The 20312-nt window shown below is 33.4% G+C and overlaps 1 protein-coding gene across 10 annotated transcripts in view; it reads left to right on the top strand.

Annotated features, from left to right (window-relative positions):
- TSGA10 (testis specific 10) overlaps positions 1-20312 on the top strand; it is a 166595-nt gene that overhangs the window by 26446 nt on the left and 119837 nt on the right. For 9 of the 10 annotated variants that reach the window (XM_045445754.1, XM_045445749.1, XM_045445753.1 and 6 more), the window contains 6 exons: positions 1334-1399; positions 2408-2575; positions 2980-3135; positions 7440-7610; positions 7694-7771; positions 8712-8863. In XM_045445754.1, coding sequence (XP_045301710.1) covers positions 2525-2575; positions 2980-3135; positions 7440-7610; positions 7694-7771; positions 8712-8863 — 608 coding nt within the window. In that variant the 5' untranslated portion in view covers positions 1334-1399; positions 2408-2524. The remainder of the gene's footprint in view (positions 1-1333; positions 1400-2407; positions 2576-2979; positions 3136-7439; positions 7611-7693; positions 7772-8711; positions 8864-20312) is intronic. The other variant, XM_045445755.1, reaches the window with a different exon arrangement.

Below are 20312 nucleotides of genomic sequence, written 5' to 3' on the forward strand. Positions count from 1 at the left end.
TAGAATAATGAGGGGGAGGTTTATGAATTGAGAAATAAATTTGTTAAACTAATAAGCTAATTTATAGCATATAGATTATAGCAAATGGATCTTTGAATAAAAACATAGTCACTGTCCTCCAGAAACCTACAATCTAGTCATATACTCAATATATGACTATAGATGACTATACTGTAAGACTGGGTATGTTCAATGTCCTAAAACTGATACCAAAAGTGTTTTATAGGTTTGATTGAACTAACCTATTAGAAGAGTTCAGAAGAGAAAGCAATCACTTATGACTTTAGTGATATCAGAAAACTTTTATCCTACTAATTCTTTTATCTCTTCCCTATTTTCATCTTCAGAATTATAAGTAGTATTAATATTTTGTTGTGGTTTATAGAGAGTTTGGTATATATTTGGTTTATAGAGAGTTTGGTATATATTTGGTAAAATATAACCAATTAATATTTCATACCAAACTGGTAATATAAAAGAACTGCTATATTTCATGCTATGTTCTTTTACCATCTAAAGGTAGGTGAACAGAAAGGGGTAGATTATCTTTTATTTTGTAAAATATTCATTACATGTTTTTATTTTTAAGTGGCTTCCTTTTTAAAAAATTAAAGAAAATTTTTTTTGGTCATGGTAAGTGTACTCTTTAATCCCCATCCTCTTTTTCACCCATCCCCACTCACTTCCCCTCTGCTAACCATCAGTTTGTTTTCTGTGGTTAAGAGTCTGTTTCTTGGTTTGTCTCCCTTTCTTTTTTTTCCCTTTGTTCATTTGTTTTGTATCTTAAATTCCACATACGAGCGAGATCATGTGGTATTTATCTTTCTCTGACTTACTTCACTTAGCATTATACTCTCTAGCTCCATCCATGTGGTTGCAAATGGGAAGACTTCATTTTTTATGGCTGAATAATATTCTAGTGTGTGTGTGTGTGTGTGTGTGTGTGTGTGTGTACACTACATCTTCTTTATCCATTCATCTATTGATGGACAATTTGGTTGCTTTCATCACTTGGCTATTGCAGGTAATGCTGCAAGAAATGGGTACATGTATCCCTTCAAATTAGTGTTTTTGTATTTTTTGGGTAAATACCCAGTAGTGCGATTATTGGATTGTAAGGTAGTTCTGTTTTTAATTTTTTGGGGAACTTCCATCTGTTTGCCACAGTGGCTACACCAGTTTGCATTCCCAGCAACAGTGCAAGAGGGTTTCTTTTGCTCCACATTCTTACAACGCCTGTTATTACAAGTGGCTTCCCTTTTTGATGTTCTCTTTTTAGCTAAATCTGTTCAAATATTTTAAATTTAAATAACAATTTTTTCTGTCTTTTCAGATTGAACTCATCTGCCAGCAAAATAATATAATAGTATTGGAAGATACAATAAAAAGGCTTAGATCTGTAAGTGCATTTTTCATAAATGTGTGTTGAGGAATCATTTGTATTCTATTAGTAAGACTACAAACAAATGGTACATGTGTTTTAGCTCTCATGTATTTTGTGAACAATAAAAAATAGCTGTTTTCTAAAATTAGTACTCTGCTTGATGCACAGGGGCATTTCCCATCTGTGAAAGTATCAGTGTTCTCGCTCCATTTCATCATTGCACCTTTCTTTCCTAGAGGTGGAGAGAACTTTTGGTTGGTTCTATTAGTGTCCTTAGCTTTACATGATTTAAAATGATGACTGTGAGTAATTTGATTCTCAAAATATAAGGTGCATTTGTTTACACATTAGCTTATTCCCGTTAGTAATAAATATTAAGTCAAATATTAAAATTTAATTCTGAGTAATATGTTTTCTTTACCTAACAATGCAAAGTGAAACTGTTCTGTTTAGATAGTTTGTCATCATTTGAAATATTTAAAACACTCTCTCTGAAAGTATATCTGTAATTTTCTCCCAATAAAGTATTAGTACAATAAAGATTATGAAAAACAAACAAAAGCTTCTAAACACATTAAAGTGAATGGGAATGTACTTGAAAGTGCCTACAAGTATACCATATATAGCATTCATTTAATTTATTCATTTATTGAAAAATTATTGAACATAGATGGTGTGAACAGATGCTTTAATGTTAGCATACAAGTTTTCTCAGCAAATTAATTCAATTTCTAGGACTTGTAATTAGATCTGTGGATATTTCTGGCTTTTCCAAAATTTCTTTACCATTTTTCTTAAAATTATTGACTAAATTTAGGGGTACTTTCGGTTAGACAAAAATATAGTAAATTCAGAAATGCTGGAAAAAGAAGGTATCTAACTGCTTTTTAAAGAATATTGATGAATTATCTTTAAAATACCAACTTTATTATTTTTAAGGATCCTGTTTATTCAACTTGCATTTAGAAAATAATGCTATAGTTTTGCTTGAAATAATGACCTAATTTTTTCCTTCTTTGCAAGATAATTTTAGAGACTGAAAAAGCACAAAATAAATCTCCTTCTAGACTTGATTCCTTTGTCAAGACTTTAGAAGCAGACAGAGATTATTACAAGAGTGAAGCTCAAAATTTGAGAAAGATGATCAGAAGTAGATCTAAAAGTCCAAGACGCCCGTCTCCATCTTCTCGGGTAGGTTTTGGTAATTTGTAAGTATTTTGGAGTTCATTGTTTGAACACTGATTTTTATTCTTTGATTTACCTAATATGGAAATAATTTATTTTGATTTGGTATGAATTGGTGTATCAAAAAGTTGGGAGAGACAGCAGTCTCTTTGATAGCACAGTGGACCAGTGAAATTGGTCTTTATCCCCAGTGTTAGTAGGGGTTGGGAAGTAATCAGATAAATATGGACCAATTTGGGATGAAGCTGTTTAAAAGAGAAGTGATTTTTTTAAACTTTTTTTTTTCATCATTTCCTTTCATTATATAGTCATTTTTGCTTGAGTAGAGATCATGTACTGCTATTAGTGGCACCATTTCCTTAAAAGCACATGTCAAGAAGAATTTCAAATTTCTTGTATAATAATTGCAGGGTACAAACTGTGATGTAGAGCTTTTGAAGACAACAAGAGACCGTGAAGAACTTAAATGCATGCTGGAAAAATATGAGCGCCATTTGGCAGAAATTCAGGGTAATGTCAAGGTTCTTACATCTGAGAGAGACAAGACCTTTCTTCTTTATGAACAGGTAAACTTATTTATAAAGAAAATACCTAAGTAAAAATATTCAGTTCTAAATATATGTAATTCTTTAAGTTCTATAAGAATGCTTAAATCTGCCAAATTGATCAACTAACATTTGGGAATTACCTTCATTCTTAAGATATTCTTAATGAAACGTAATATATTTCCAATACAATAAGTGTATGTGTACATACACACACACGCACACACATTATCCCCATATCCAAAAAAGATCATATATATGCATAGAAATAGTCTGATTTTGGGCATGGGGTATGAGAAATGTGTTAAATGACAGGGGATGGTGAGTTCAAGGTAAAAAGATTTTGATTTTAGGGTTAGAAAACGCTAACATCACTAGATGTACTGTCAGTCACTTTAGGAGCTGACATATAATTTGCTTAATTTAGGAGAGTAAGATCAGTTTGTAGTTTATCTCTATTTGTAGCTTAAAGTTATATACATATAGTCCTTATTAATCATATAGCTTATTTACTCAACAAATATTAAACCCCATAAATCACCAACATAATTTTAAGAATAAAATAAATAAAATATTAAAATAAATAAATAAAATTTTATTTTAATAAAACAAATTTTAAATTTAAATTTAAGTAAATAAATTTTAAATAAAAATACATTTTAGTAAGAATTACTGCTTGCCACTCTAAGAGAGAAAAAAATGATAAAATACGAACACTGTTTTCTATGTTTGCAATTTATTGGGGGAGATAAAGTATATTGTCTTATATTTACTTTTTGTTACTTTAGCATAAGTAGTCCAGAAGATATTGTAAGAAATAAAAGAAGTGGGTATTTCTTAGTTGTTGTGATCAAGGAAATCTTTGCTAGATGATGTGGAATTTGAGTCCTGAAGGAAGAATGGAGTTCCTGTTATCTTTAAAGGGGTAAGAAGGAATATTCCAGACTAAAGGAATTGTGTGAGGCAAAGAACAAAGGCAGAAAAATGAGTAGATAAATGGATCAATTTAAGACTAATTTGTGCCATTGGAGTAAGAGGGAGCTAAGGCTTGAGAGGTAAATTGGACTAGAGCAGGGGTCTGCAAACCTTTTCTGTAAAGGCCCAGAAAATAAATATCTTGGGCTCTGCAGGCCATGCAATTTATCACCGCTATTGAACTGTGTTGTAGTATGAAAGTAGCTTTGGACAATCTACAAATTTTTGGCTGTGTTACAATATAACTTTTGCATATAACTATATACAGTATAACTTTTACTTTTGGACGCAGAAATTTGAATATCATTATTTTCACTTATTATACATATCTTCTTTTGCTTTTTTTTTAATCATTAAAGAACATAAAAAACATTCTCAGCCCACAGACCTACAAAAACAGGAGGCGGGTTAGGTTTGGCCTGTGAGCTTTATGTAGTTTGCCAACTTCTTGAGTACATGGTAGAAGCTCTTCAATGGGTCTTACACGGGGTTTATACTTTGCTTTATAAGCACTGGCAATCTGGTTATTTTTAGAGAAGAAATGACCAAAGCCACATTTTTACAATTTTAACCTGTTAAAAATTTTATATTATTTTTTTTCATAACCTGTTATCTTTTTATATAACAATTTTTCTTTCAAGAGAATTGGAGGAAGGAGAAACTGTGGACTTTTTAGAAGGCTGTGAGAGCAGTCTGTTCATGAGGCATTAAGAACTAAACTGGCCAGTGGTGGTGGCGGGGGTGGGAGGTGCCTGGGTAGCTTAGTTGGTTGAGCGGCCATCTCTTGGTTTCAGCTCAGGTTATGATCTCACAGTTCATGAGTTCAAGCCCTGTGTTGGGCTCTGTGCTGATAGTGCGGAGCCTGCTTGGGATTCTCTGTCTCCCTCTCTCTCTGCCCCTCCCCGCTCATGCTCTCTGTCTCTCTCAAAATAAATAAACCTAAACAAAGAAACACAAAGTAAGTTAGGGTGCTATCTGTTGAAATAAGGATAGAGACAGGTGTAAAAGACGCTATAAAGGAAACCTTGAGAAGATTTGGTTTTAGCAAAAAGAGGGGATGAATGGAACTGACTGAAATTCTTTTTTGTTTTCTAAAATTTTTTTTTAACATGTATTATTTTTACTTTTGAGAGAGAGAGACAGAGCACAAGCAGGAAAGGGGTAGAGAGAGACACACACACACAGAATCTGAAGCAGGCTCTAGCCCCTGAGCTATCAGCACAGAGCCTGATGCGGAGCTCAAACTCACAAACTCTGAGATCATGACCTGAGCCAAGGTTGGACACTTAACTGACTGAGCCACCCAGGCGCCCCAAGACTGAAATTCTTTTTTGAATGACTGAAGAACTGTGGTAGTAGAAAAAGAAATAGTAAAGCCATTGGTGACTTGAGGGAAAAAATGTGTTGGTTTCAGACAGATGGAGTAAGATAATGGTTGTACATTCAGAAAGTAATTGCATTCAGGCAGAAACGTGGGACTGGAGTGGGGAGAGAGGTAAGAGCTGAGTATGTAGATGGGTAATTCATCTGCTTAGAGGTAAGTTTTGGGCCTTCAGAGTGGATGAGGTTTCTGAATGAGAAAGCTATAGAGGAAAAAAGAAGTCAAGATGTTATGTTGGGACATTTTATTTAATTGGTAGAGGAGCTTTGAAAGAGATAAAGACAGAAAACTAAGGTAGAACAATATTAAGCCCAAGAGAGGAAAGAATCTCAAAGAGTGTGTTAAAGACAATGTCAAATGTTGCCAAATATCAAAAACAGGAGCTGAGGAAAGGCCATTTGGTGAGGTCATTAGATGAAATTCTGCAAAATGGTAGGTATAGGAGCCAGGTTACACTGGAATGGGAGAGTAGGTGCTGAAGAACAGGCAATGGGTACAGACCATGGTGCTTAAAAAAAAATTATATGCCAATGCAAAAGAGATAACAGGATGGTAAGTGGGCAGCAAGATTTAGTGACAGTTTTTCGTGATATGGGAGCCTTGTGCCATGGCTGAAGGCAGGGGAGAAAGAGCTAGTGGAGAGGGTGCTATTCAAAGTGAGAGGAAATAATTATATAGTTGTGTCTTGAACAAGGCAGGGCTAGGGATGTCAACCCTCCTGCACAGTTGGAGATCTAAGTTTTGACTTCCCCAAAACTTAATTACTAATAATCTACTGTTGACCAGAAGCTTTACCAATAACACAAAATCAACTAACACATCTCTTATATATGTACATATATATATATATATATATATATATGTATGTACATATTGTGTGTACATATATATACACATACATTTATGTACATATATTGTGTATATATATACACACAATGTTATTAAGAAAATCATAAGGAGGAGAAAATACATTTATAGTATTCTACTGTATTTATTGAAAAAAATCTGTGTATAAGTGGACCTTTGTATCAATTCAAACCCATGTTGTTCATGGGTTAACTGTAATTGAGTCAGGAGTATCTTAGAAGACATTTCAGGAGATGAGGTCCAGGATTCTGGTGAAGTCTTAGCTGTGGAAATTGGGAGGTAATACATCTTCCTCTGAGACTTGGAGACCAGCTGAATAGGTAGCAATCAAAATCAAGAGGAAGGAAGATTAGGGATTTGAGCAGCAAAGTAGGAGATGAAATTATCTTTAGGTGTGGAATAGGTTTGGGACCTGAGGATGGTTGAACAAGTGTGTGAGAGTATGTCGGGTTGTTGGTAAGGATTGATGGGCCTTTCTTTCAGGGTAAAAGTAGCCAGAACATGGAAATGGCTTATATATTTTTGTAGAGAAAGACAGGAACACTAATATTTATTAAAATTGTATTCTACCTGGGAGTGCCTGGGTGGCTCACTCGGTTAAGCATCTGACTCTTGATTTTGGCTTAGGTCATGATCTCACAGTCATGAGATCAAGTCCAGAGTCAGGCTCTTCTCTGGGTGTAGAGTCTTCTTGACAGGCTCCCTCTCTCTCTGCCCCTTCCCCTCAAAACAAAAACAAAAACAAAAACAACTGTATTCTACTTGAATTTGCTGAATTCAAATTTATATCACAAAATGGATGTAGTATGGATGTAGTAATACATATCTATTTCTTAGTAAAACATTCTGTCTTGCATTGACTGCCTCTAAATTAATTTTAAAAAATTTTTGGCAAAAATATTATAAACCAAACTTCTAATTATACATTCACTTGCATTTTTGGACATCATTTGAGTTTATTTGTATAAACTCATTAAAAAACATTATCCTGTTGTATGCATTTTTATATATGGTTTGTATTTTAACTGGCTGGATATAAGATAGCTATATTTATGTCTATTCCAAAGCTTTGTTAAATAGAAGTCTTGCATTTAAATAATAGGCACAGGAAGAAATTGCCCGACTTCGACGAGAAATGATGAAAAACTGTAAGTCTCCTAAATCAACAACAGCACATGCCATCCTCCGAAGGGTGGAGACTGAAAGAGATGTGGCCTTCACTGATTTACGAAGAATGACCACAGAACGAGATAGCCTGAGGGAAAGGCTAAAGGTTTGGACGAATTTTATCTGTGTGACCATTTGTGAAACATAGTGCAGCAACATTGAAAACATTTTTTTTTTTTTTTTTAACAGATTGCCCAAGAGACAGCATTTAATGAGAAGGCTCACTTGGAACAAAGGATAGAGGAGCTGGAGTGTACAGTTCATAACGTAAAGAAACATCACTGTTGTGCTTTTGGCTATAAACTGTCAGTGGCTTCCCCCTTTCTCTTTTTTTCTATGTTCAGAGAGGTTCTTTCATTTTTCTAAGACAGTGTTTGTAGTCCTAAAATATTTAAGGTGGTATGTATGGTATAAATTATCACCTTCTCATTGTTTATTTTCTTCCAAAAAAATATGTAAGTTTTTTGTGTTAGGTTGCAAAGTATGTTCTTTAAAAAAAAAAAAAACAACCCATTAGGGATGCATTCTCAGGGATGTTAGCAACTTTCTCATCTCCCTATTTCATTAAAGATAACATTGCCAGATACAGAGAAACTGGCTTATTCTACCTAAAGAGTAGCTAAGGTAGAGAAAATTATTATGGAATGAAAATTAATGAGAATAATATATTTAAACAATTTAAATGTGAAGCATCACTTTTTTACTAGTCAAGGATTTGAGATGCTATGAATATATATTTGATATATTATGACTATATAAACAATTAGGGGAAGTTGCTTTTCTGTTACCAGGTTTAATTGAATATATTTATAAATTTGTCAATGTTGTTATAAAGAGAAAGAAAAAGCATTACTCAGGAGAGGAAAACATTTTTTTTCATAATTCCACTTTATATGTGTATCTTATTAATGTTGAACAACAAATAAATCTTTTTGCAAACAAGATACATATGCTACATTCAAAATGAACCAGATTGAACATATAGATACATATACTGTGATAGGCATTATGCACAGGCCGTGCAGTGGCTTATTCTTGTTCCTGCTCCACAATACCTTGTCCATACAGCCTCCCACAATATTCAGGTCTCATCTGATCATCTCCTAGTGTAAATCTTGTCATATGCCACAGTTTGTACAAAGAGAGGATGTCTCTTTAGGAAGATTTTGTTAGTGATGGCAGTAACCTTGTCATTCTACTTGTATAGCTTGATGATGAACGTATGGAGCAAATGTCAAACATGACTTTGATGAAGGAAACCATAACCACTGTGGAAAAAGAAATGAAATCACTGGCAAGGAAGGCAATGGATACAGAAAGTGAACTTGGAAGACAAAAGGCAGAGAATAATTCTTTGAGGTAAACTAAATTACCTTTAAACAAGTAGTTTAACTACTAGATCTGTTTTTATAGTGTATTTTATAATGATAATTAAGTTATTTGTTGACTTTAATTTCTGAGAGGATTATTATGAAGCAATTGTAGAAACCTCAGCACACATTAAATGATTTTTCCCAAGATCACTTACAGACTAGTAATGCCATATTTAACTAGGAATCAAACTTCCAGTAATCTTCATCTTACATTTGCATAAAGCCTTAATATTTAACTGACATAGCTTTTACAAAGTCCTTCTGGGTATAGAGCATATTTGACTTTGGTGTTTGAATGTGTAAGAACATGTATTGGAACTTCTGTTAATTGAAGGCCACGTGGGTACTTAGCCCTTCCTATATACTGACTGGTATGGTAGCAAAAGATATGCCAAAGTTGGTGATGGGCATCGAGGAGGGCACCTGTTGGGATGAGCACTGGGTGTTGTATGGAAACCAATTTGACAATAATTTCATATTGAAAATAAAAAAGGGGAATAAGTTTTTGAGGACCTCCATGTTAGGAATTTTACTTTTAGTATCTGCTGCTGTGAAAAATAGAGTTTTACAGATTCAGTAATGTTGAATTGCAGTGCGTCTGTGAATATTTGAAAAATAGTTGTTCATAGGAGTGTGAAATATATTTTTAAGTCTACAGATAATTCTTGGTTCACATAAGAGTTCCAAGAGTCTCCTGTTTGATCTTTCAAGAGTCTGTGGTACATATTTTTACACCACTTGTCAGGATAGATAATCACTCAAATTTTTTCCCTTCATTCATTCATTCATTCATTCATTCAATCATTCATTCATGGGTCTGTAGTACATATGTTGAAATCACTTGTCAGGATAGATAATCACTCAAATTTTTTTCATTCATTCATTCACTCATTCATTCATTTACTTTAAAGTTTATTTATTTATTTTGAGAGAGACAGAGAGCAAGCGGAGGAGGGGCAGAGAAAGGGGGATAGAGGATCCAAGGCAGGGTCTGTGCTGAGATAGTAGGGAGACCAATGTGGGGCTTGAACTCACAAACCACGAGATTATGACCTGAGCCGAAGTCAGACACTTAACCAACTAAGCCACCCAGGTGCCCCTCGCTTCATTTATTTTTTAATTTCCTGTTTAAAAGGATACTGCAGCCTTGGGTAAAATAAAAATAATAAGATGACAACAACAAAGAAAACCTTGGAAAATAGAGAAAAGGGTAAAGAAAATTTAAATCATCCATGATTCTGTAACTCATTGAAAACTATCATTAATATAGGTCTCTTTCTAATCAGAAATATTTCCATCCATATTATATAAACTTTCTGTGCAATTGATGTTGGCCAGTTTCATTTAATTGTATATCATAAGCATTTTCCTGTGTCATTAAAAGTTCCTTGAAAGTAGTTTATTAAAATATTCTAACAGATAGAAGTATAATACTTGAGGGTTTTTGCATACACTTGTTTTCTTTTAACAGTGTTATTAGAGTCTAATTGACATACATACAGTAAACTGCACATATTTTTAAAAGTGTTTAGCTTGTTTTGACATATGTATATACCTGTAGCACAGTCAAGATAGTGGCCTTATCCATCATTCCCAAAAGTTTCCTCCTGCCCCTCTGTAACTTCTAACTTATTCTGCCAATCTCTGGACGACCACTGATTTGTTTTCTGTTATAGAGATTTGTTTGGATTTCCTAAAATGTTATATAAATAAAATCATGTAGTATATATTCTTTTATTGGGCTGCCTTCCCTCAGCATAATTATTTTGAAATTTATCTATGTTATATAATCAATAGTTTATTCCATTGTATGAATAAACCTCATGGACATTTTGGTTGTTTCCAGTTTTGGACTATAAAAAATAAAACTTTCATGTACATTCTTATACGAGTCTTTGTATGGACATAAGCTTTTATTTTTCTTGGATAAATACCTAAGAGTATAGTGACTGAGTCTTGTGATGTTTATATGTTTAACTTTTAAAGAAACCATTAAATTGCTTTCCAAAGTGGTTGTATTATTTTATTTTACATTTGTACCAGTAGTGTATAAGTGTTCCAGGTGTTACATAGCCTCACCAACACTTGGTGTGCATTATCTTTTTAATCTTTAACATTCTATTAGGTAGGTTTTATGGTTTTAATTTGCCTTCCGTAATAACCAATGATTTTGAGCATCTGTACATGTGCTTACATGCCATACATTTGTCTTCTTTAGTGTCTGTTCAATCTTTTGCACACTTTTATTGAATTGTTTAAATTACTATCAAGCTGTAAAAGTCCTTTCTATATTGTAAGTCCTGCGTCACATGTATTTTGCAAATATTTTCTCCCAGCCTGTGGCTTGCCTTTTTATTAAGTGTCTTTTAATGAGCAAATGTTTTTCATTTTGATTAAGTGAAGTTTATTGATTTTTTAAAAATTTTATCCAGCTTTTTGTATTCTTTTAAAGAAATTGTTATCAGGGCTAAGGTAATATTTTTCTTCCGTGTTTTATTCTAGCAGTTTAACATTAAAATTTAACATTTAAATCTGTGATCCATTTCAAAGTTTTTGTGTTTAGTACACAGGATATAAATCAAAGTTCACTTTTTTTTTTTTTTGCATAATGATAACCAAATGTTCCAATACCACTTATTATAAAACTATCCTTTCCATAGTGAATTGTTTTTGTGCCTTTGTAGAAAGTCAGTTGTCCATATATGTGTAGGTCTGTTTCTTGAAGATCTGTTTTGCTTGATGGATCTGTTTGTATATCTTGATTCCAATACTACCTGCCTGATTACTTTGGTTTTATTTTTAAAGTCTTCACATTAGGTAATGCTAGTCTTTAACTTTGTTCTTTCTCAAAGTAGTTTTGGCTATTCTAGTTCCTTTGTATTTTATTTTAATTTTAGAATCAGCTTCACAGTGTATACAAAAAAAGCCTGCTTGGGAATTTGATTGGAACTGGGGGACACTGACATCTAGAGTATCAGGTGTTCCCACTCATAAATACAGTGTGTCTTTCCATTCTTTACATCTTTAATTTCCCTCAGCAATGTTTTATAGTTTTTAGAGTGTTCTCGTACTTCTTTTTTTGTCAGATTTATCTCTGAGTATTTCCTATTTTTTGATGCTGTTATAAATGGAAATTTAAAATTTTACTTTCTGATTTTTATTGCTTGTATATGAAAATACAGTTGTTTTTAAAGATAAACTTTGTATTTTAGAGCAGTTTTAGATTTACAGAGCAATTGTGAAGATGGTAGAATTCCTACTTACCTCACACCCAATTTCCTCTGTTATTAATATCTTACATTAGTACATTACATTTATTACGATTAAAGAATATATTACTTGATGCATTATTATTAACTGAAGTCCATACTTTTATTCAGATTTCCTTAGTTTTCCCCTAATGTCCTTTTTCTGTTCCAGGATCTCATCCAGGACACTACATTACATTTAGTTGTCATGTCTCCTTAGGCTTCTCTTGGCTATGACAGTCTCAGACTTTCCTTGTTTTTGATGACCTTGACAGTTTTGAAGAGTACTGATCAGGTATTTTGTGGAATGTCTCTCAATTGGGATTTGTCTTCTGTTTTTCTCATGATTAGACTGGGTAATATGTTTTTGAGAGAAAGGTCACAAAAGTAAAATGCCGTTTTAGGGTACATATATATCCAGGGTATCATGGGTACATATTATCAGTATGATTTATTACTGTTGATTTAGATCTTTATCACCTCGCTGAGGAATTGTGTGCCTTTTCAAGAATGTCATATAATTGAAATCATACAGTATGCAACCTTTTCAGATCAGCTTCTTTCACTTAGCAATGTGCATTTTAGGTTCGTTTGTGTTTTTTCATAACTGGATAGCTCATTTCTTCTTATCATTGATGTAGGTACCACAGTGTGTTTATTCATGCACCTATTGAAGGATGTCTTGGTTGCTTTCAGTTTTTGGCAATTATGAACAAAGCTTCTGTAAACTTTCATGTGTAGGTTTTTGTGTGGACATAGGTTTTCAAATCAGTAAATACCTAGGGGAATAATTGCTGAATTGTTGAGTAAATCTGTATTTAGCTTTATAAGAAACTGCCCAACTCTTTCAAAGTGACTGTACTATTTTGTATTCTCACCAGCAATGAGTGAGAGTTTCTGTTGCTCCATATCCTTATCAGCATTTGATATTGTCAGATTTTTGTATTTTAGCCATTTTAATAGGTATAATAACTATGTAGCAATATCTCATTGTTTTAATTTGCAATTCACTAATGACAAATGATGTGGAGCATCTTTTCATATTGTTACTTGCCATCTGTATCTTTTCTTTGATAAGGTATCTGTTTACTTATTTTGCCAATTTTTCAATTGTTTTGTTTGTTTGCTTACTATTGAATTTTAAGAATCCTTTGAATACATGTTGTTATCAGATATGTGGTTTGCAAATATCTTCTCCCTATCTGTGCCTTGTCTTTTCATTCTTTTAAAAGTGTCTTTTGTAAAGCAGAAATTTTAAATTTTGATAAAGTTCAACTTACTTTTTTATTTCATGGATAGTATTTTTGGTGTTTAATGTGTTTAAAAACACATAACCAAACCCAAGTGCACATATTTTTCTTTTGTGTTTTCTTCTAGAAGTTGTATAGTTTTGCATTTCATGCTTAAAGTCAGTGATCTATGTTGAGTTAATTTTTGTGAAAGATATAAAGTTTGTATCTCAGTTCACTTAAATTGCATATGGATGTCTTAAAATTGTTCCAGCACCATTTGTTGAAAGACTGCCCTTTCTGTGTTGTCTTTGATCCTTTGTCAAAGATCAGTTGCTTATATTTGTGTGGACCTATTTCTGGGATCTCCATTGTGTTCCATTGATCTATTTTGTTTATTCTTTTGCCAAACCATGCTGTTTTGATTATTATTGCTTTATTGTAAGTCTTGAAACTAGGTATTGTGAATCCTCCAACTTTCTTGTCGCCAATAGTGTATTGACTATTCTTGGTCTTTTGCCTTTCCATGTAAAATTTAGAATCAGTTTCTCTGATTCTACAATAAATATTTATAAAATAGCTTTCTGAGATTTTAATTGGGTTTGCATTGAATCTGTAGATCAAGTTGGGGAAAACTGACATCTTTATTTTATTTTATTTTTATTTTTTAATTTTTTTGAGAGAGGGGAGTGAGGGAGGGGCAGAGAGAGTCAGGGAGAAAAAGAATCTTAAGCAGGCTCCATGCCCACCATGGAGCCCAGCACAGGGCTTGATCTCATGACTGTGAGATCATGACCTGAGCTGAAATCACAAGTTGAACACTCAACCCACTGAGCCACCCAGGTGCTCACAACTGACATCTTAATATGGGATGTTTCAATCCATGAACATGGAATATTTATCCATGTATTTAGATCTTTGATTTCTTTCATCATTGTTTTACAGTTCTCTGCCTATAGATACTGTACATTAATTTTGGAAAGTTCTAGGCTGTTATTACTGAAAACATTTTTTATTTAAAAAATTTTTTTAACATTTATTTATTTTTGAGACAGAGAGAGAGAGAGCATGAACAGGGGAGGGTCAGAGAAAGAGGGAGACACAGAATCTGAAACAGGCTCCAGGCTCTGAGCTGTCAGCACAGAGCCCGATGCGGGGCTCAAACCCACAGACCACGAGATCATGACCTGAGCCGAAGTTGGACGCTTAATTGACTGAGCCACCCAGGCGCCCCTACTTAAAACATTTTTAAAATTGAAGTGTAGTTGATATGTATTAGTTTTAGGTGTGTAACAGTGATTTGACAATTTATATACATTATGAAATGTTCACCACAACAAGTGTAGTTTCCATGGATCACTGTACAGTTATTACAGTATTATTGACTATATTCCCTATGCTGTACTTTTCATCCCCATGACTTATTTTATAATTATTTCAAATATTTCTTATGCTCATATTCTCTTGTTTTTTCTCCTTTTGGTATTTCAATTATACCCACAGTTCTTGGATGTTCTGTTGTTTTGTTTTTTTTTTCTTTTTCATTTCGCATTTTAGTTTGGGAAGTTTTATTGACCTGTTTTCGAGCTCAATGATTTATGCTTGACTGTGTCTAATCTGCTGATGAGACCATCAAAGATATTCTTCATTTTTGTCACAATAATTTACTTTCTAGCATTTCATTTTGTTTCTCTCAGGTTTTCATCTGTTTATGTTACCCACCTATTACTGCATATTGTCTACTTTTTCCATTAATCTCCTTAACCAGTTAATCATAGTTATTTTAAATTTTCTGATAATTCCCATGTCTGTGCTATATCTGAGTCTGGTTTCATTCTTCAGGTTGTGTTTTTGCTTGACTTTTGGCATGCCTTGTAATTTTTTTTTGTTGAAGCCACACGTATTGGGTGTTAACTGAAGTAAATAAGCCTTTAGTGTAAATGTTTATGTTAATTTGACTGGAAGTTGATCTAAGTTCAGTGTGTGTTGTAGATGCAGATGCCAGAGACTTCAAATTCCTATGTTCTGATTGTTTCTCTTTTTGACTTTAAGCTTCCTTAAGTATCCCTCCTAAGTGAGAGCTTGCATCTTGCAGCTCTTTTGCTTGTAATTCACTGTGATTATCATGGAGCACTATTAATGTGTTGGTTAGGTGAGAGGAGGGAACATGTTTTCTAGTGGTATAACTTTTATTTTTTTATCCACTTATGTGAAACAGGAAGGCTAGAGAGGGTAAAGTGGGAGAAATGCCCTTCTCTAGCTGGGATAAGGCTCTGGTAAAGTCTTTTTACTTCAAGATTAAGCCTATTATGGAGAATGCTCTGCGCATATTTCATAATAATTACTTTTCCCCTGTCAGAGTCATAAGGGGATCTTTCTCAGATCTTTACTGTGAGAACCTACTGGAGTTCCTGGAGGTAAACACACTGAAGTATAGGGACCCTTCTAAGATTGTGGCCCCTAGGAGCTTCTCACTCTCATGTTAGTACAAACTCAGCTTCCAGCAATGCATCAAATTTATCATTTAAATTTCTTAACCATTTGTGATTCAGCTGGCTTTTGCTCCAGGTGAGCAGATCTTGATTATTCTTTTCAGATTTTGAATTGGCAGTTTGCTCTGTAATTCACTCTTCTAATGTGTCACAGCAAGTCTTTGATTTTCATTTTGTTCATCTTTTTGTTCTTACAACAATGGAAATGACAGTTTCTAAGCTCCTTATTTGTCAGAGTTGAAATCAGAAGTCCTACAATTGATTTTTGTATATTTATCTGGTATTTTACAACTTTGCTAAATTTACATTTTGGTTCTAGTGGCCTTTTTGTAGAATCTGGTTAATTTTCTACATAGACACTTAGAGCATCTGCAAATAAAGACAGTTTTACATGCTTAGTCTGCATGCTTTTTTTTTGTTTGTTTGTTTTTGTTTTCTGTTTCTTATTGCATTGGCTAGAATATCTACTAACATTGTTCAGTTGAAGTAGACATCCTTGTCTTGTTCCACATCGTAGGGGGAAGCATTTAGACTCTCAACAGTTAGTATGATGTTAGCTGTATGTTTTTCATAGATGTCTTCTATCAGGTTGAAGAAGTTTCCTTTTATTCTCAGATTACTGAGAACTTTTTTTTCAGGAATAGATGTGCTTTGTCAAATCGGTCAGGATATATTATACTTTTTATAGATTACTGTTGTACATTAACTAATGTTTTGTTTGAGATATTTACATTTATTTTTATAATTGATTTTGGCCAATAACTTGCCTTTCTTAGGACTACTTAAAATCAGAATTTGTTATCAATGTCATGTAAACCTTATAATAATCTTCTCAATTCATTTTGTCTTCTTTTATTACCTTGAAGAATTTGAATAATATTAGAGTTTTAGTACTTAACCAATGAAGCCTTTTGGGCCCAACTTTTTTTTTTTTTGAGGGAAGGATTTATTTTATTTGTTTAATGGATAAAGAAACAATTAGAAGTTTCTTCTTATGCCATCCAATAGATACTTTTGAGGCATTAGTTCACTTTCTCTAAATTTTAAAACATTTTTTGAATAATTTTGTTTACAATATCCTATGAACATTTTAATGTCTACAGAATCTGTAGTGATTTCCTCTTTTTTAGTCTGTTGTCATTAGTCTTTTCAAAGGACTGACATTTGCTTTGGTGATCCTCATTAAGTTTTGTTCTTTATTGTCTCTATTTTCTTTAGATTTATTTTTAAGTTTTTCAGACAAATGCTTATATTATTACTTTTCAGCTTTATTTCTGATATAAACATTTAAAGCCATAAGTTTTCCTCAAAATACTTATTTGAATGTATCCTGTAAGTTTTGTTATGTACTTTTGAAATGTTTTCCAGTTTTCCATCATGACTTCTTGATCTATTGGTTGTTTAAAAGTGTGATTTTAAGTATCCAAAAACATAATGAATTTTCACTTATCTTTGATTGACTTCTTGCTAATTACATTGCTTCGCAGAACATACTGTTAGATTTCAAATTTCTGAAATTTGTTGCCCTCTACTTTTATGATCAGTTTTTGGTAATTATCTGTGTATACTTAAGAAATTTGTAAAATCTGAAATAGTCTATAAATTCTGCAATACTTTTGTATTTGTCCCTTAGTTCAGATTTGTAATCATGTTATTCAGATATTACAAATTTGGACTAAATTTTGTGTCTCATTTACAGGAATTTTACTGAGAGAGTTGTCTAAACTTCTGGCTCCAGAATCTTACATTTTATTCTCTTTTAAACCTACTGTAATCTGTCTTTTCTCCCACCATTCTATGAAAACTTTTTACAAGGCAATATTTACTTTCATGTTGCTCAATTCAGTGGTTGATCCTCAGTCTTCATTTTGTTTCACCTATCAGCAACATTTGACAAATATAATCAGTTGTGTTTTTAGCTACTGCTTTGGCTTCTGAGGTACCATGCTCATTTGATTTTCTTTTCATCTCTTTGGCTGTCCTGTTTCAGGCTCTTCTAGTTCATCCTCCATGACCCCCAAATGTTTGATTATCCTCAAGCTCAGTCTTAGACTGCTTCTCTTCTTGTATATGTACTCATCCATCAGTGAATTAATCTAGTCTTGTGTATTTACTCTTGACTCTCAAATGTGTATCTGTAGCATGGATTTCTGTCTTGAACTCCGGACTTGAATGTACAACCACCTCCTTTTCATCTTCACTAGGATGTCTCATTGACATCTCAAAACTTAACATTTCCAAACCTGAGTTCTGCTATCCACTATCCTTCACCCTCCAACACCCACAAATTTATTCTTTCAGTCTTCCCATCTCAGCAAATGGAAAGTCTGTTCATGCAAATCTTGGCCTGAAACCTTGAAGCAATCTATGGTTTCTCCTTTCATGTGTCCATATCCAATCCAGTTTGTTCTGTCTTCAAAATATACTCAAAAGCAGAGCATTTCTCATAACTTTTGTTGCAACCATGCTGGTATTGAAGGATATTTTTGCAAGGTAGAGAATTCTAAAGGTTGGGAATTATTTTTAACACTTTGATACTTTCTTTCCAGTATCTTATGACTTGCATTATTTCTGCAGGGTAGTCAAGTGTCATCTTATTTTTTATAGATCAATATTTTGTATTTTGTAATATATTCATATCATAGTTTCGTATTTGTATGTACAAAAGGCAAAGAATTACAGAGAATCTACCTAGGAGTTATGTAATCCAACTACATTCAAGTATAGTTAAAATATTGTTCCTGTTCTCTCTTTTGTCAGTTGATGGGAAAATTATAAGTTTTGTCCCATGTGTGAACTCCACTGACTAGAAGTTGAGTCCTAAGCACAGGTTAGCATATGTCTGGATATCTATATGTCTAAACAGGTTCCATAGTGTTTTAAGTCAAATCAGCCACAAAGAAATGGATGCATTTCTGTTTGGGTTTACCTGCTGATGAAGAAGAAAATCTCCAGTGTTTCAAAACAAGTACTCATTATCTGTGTTTCTATACGGCTTAAATGAACTTTTCTTTCTAAATAGGTATGTTTTAGTAGCAGCAGTTCTTCTATTTGGGTTTCTATGTCAGATAAATCAACAACAGTAAAAAGTTGGATTGTTTTCAGAGTATTTCCTCAAAGGAGATTAAAAAAAAGAAAAAGATCTGTGTGTCTGCATCAGAGTATCAAACATTTCTAGGAAGAATTTCTCATATAGTTGAATGATTGATAGAGCTATCTGTTAACAAAAAGTTAGTTTGGGCCTTTATGTTCAGTGATTCCAAAGACTGGTTTAGTTTGAGTTTGGTTATTTGCAACTAAAAAGATTTCAGTATTAAAATCTATTCTAGGGGCTCCTGGGTGGCTGAGTTGGTTAAGCGTCTGACTCTTGATTTTGGCTCAGGTCATGATTCCAGGGTACTTAAATATAAATCTAACAAATTATGTGTAAAATCTATATGAGGAAAACTACAAAACTAGTGAAAGAAATCAAAGAGGAACTAAATACATTGAAAAATATTCAATGTTCATGGATAGGAAAACTTAATATTTTCAAGATGTCCATTCTTCCCAACTTGTTCTATAGATTGAATAAGTTCAAATCAAAATTGCTGCAAGTTATTTGTGGATATCAATGAACAGCTTCTTTTTTTATTTATTTTTATTTTTTATTAAATTTTTTTTTAATGTTTATTTATTTTCGAGAGAGAGAGAGAGAAGCAGAGCATGAGCAGGGGAGGGGCAGAGAGAGAGGGAGACACAGAATCCAAAGCAGGCTCCAGGCTCTGAGCTGTTAGCACAGAGCCTGACACAGGGCCCGAACTCAAAAGCTGTGAGTTCATGACTGAGCTGAAGTTGGACACTCAACTGGCTGAGCCACCCAGGCACCCCAATGAACAGATTCTAAAGGTTATATGGAGAGGCAAAAGAATGGGCAACAGAAATTGAAGAAAAACTAAGTTGGAACACTGACGCTACTTGACTTCAAGACTTACTAAAAAGCTACAGTAATCAAGACAGTGTGGTATTGGTAAAAGAATAGACAAATAGATCAATGGAACAGAATAGACAGTCCAGAAATAGGCCATGTAAACATAGGCAACTGATCTTTGACAAAGGAGCAAAGGCAATATAACAGGGCAGAGATAGTCTTCTCCACAAATGGTGCTGGAACAACTAATATCCACATGCCAAAAAAAAAAAAAAAAAAAGCAACACAGATATCACACCCTTCAAATTAACTCAAAATGGATCGTATACCTAAATGTAAAATGCAAAACTTCAAAACCTCTAGAAGACAACAGGAGAAAATCTAGTTTTTCTTGAGTATGTTGATGACTTTTTAGATACAACATGGAAGGCACAATCCATGCAAGAAATTATTATTTGGACTTCATTAAAATTAAATACTTCTGCTCTGCAAAAGACAATGTCAAGAAAATGAGAAGCCAAGCCACAGGCTGGGAAAAAATGTTTGCCAAAGGCAC

Source organism: Leopardus geoffroyi, chromosome A3 (genome assembly GCF_018350155.1).
Source record: "Leopardus geoffroyi isolate Oge1 chromosome A3, O.geoffroyi_Oge1_pat1.0, whole genome shotgun sequence".
Classification (NCBI taxonomy): Eukaryota; Metazoa; Chordata; class Mammalia; order Carnivora; family Felidae; genus Leopardus; species Leopardus geoffroyi.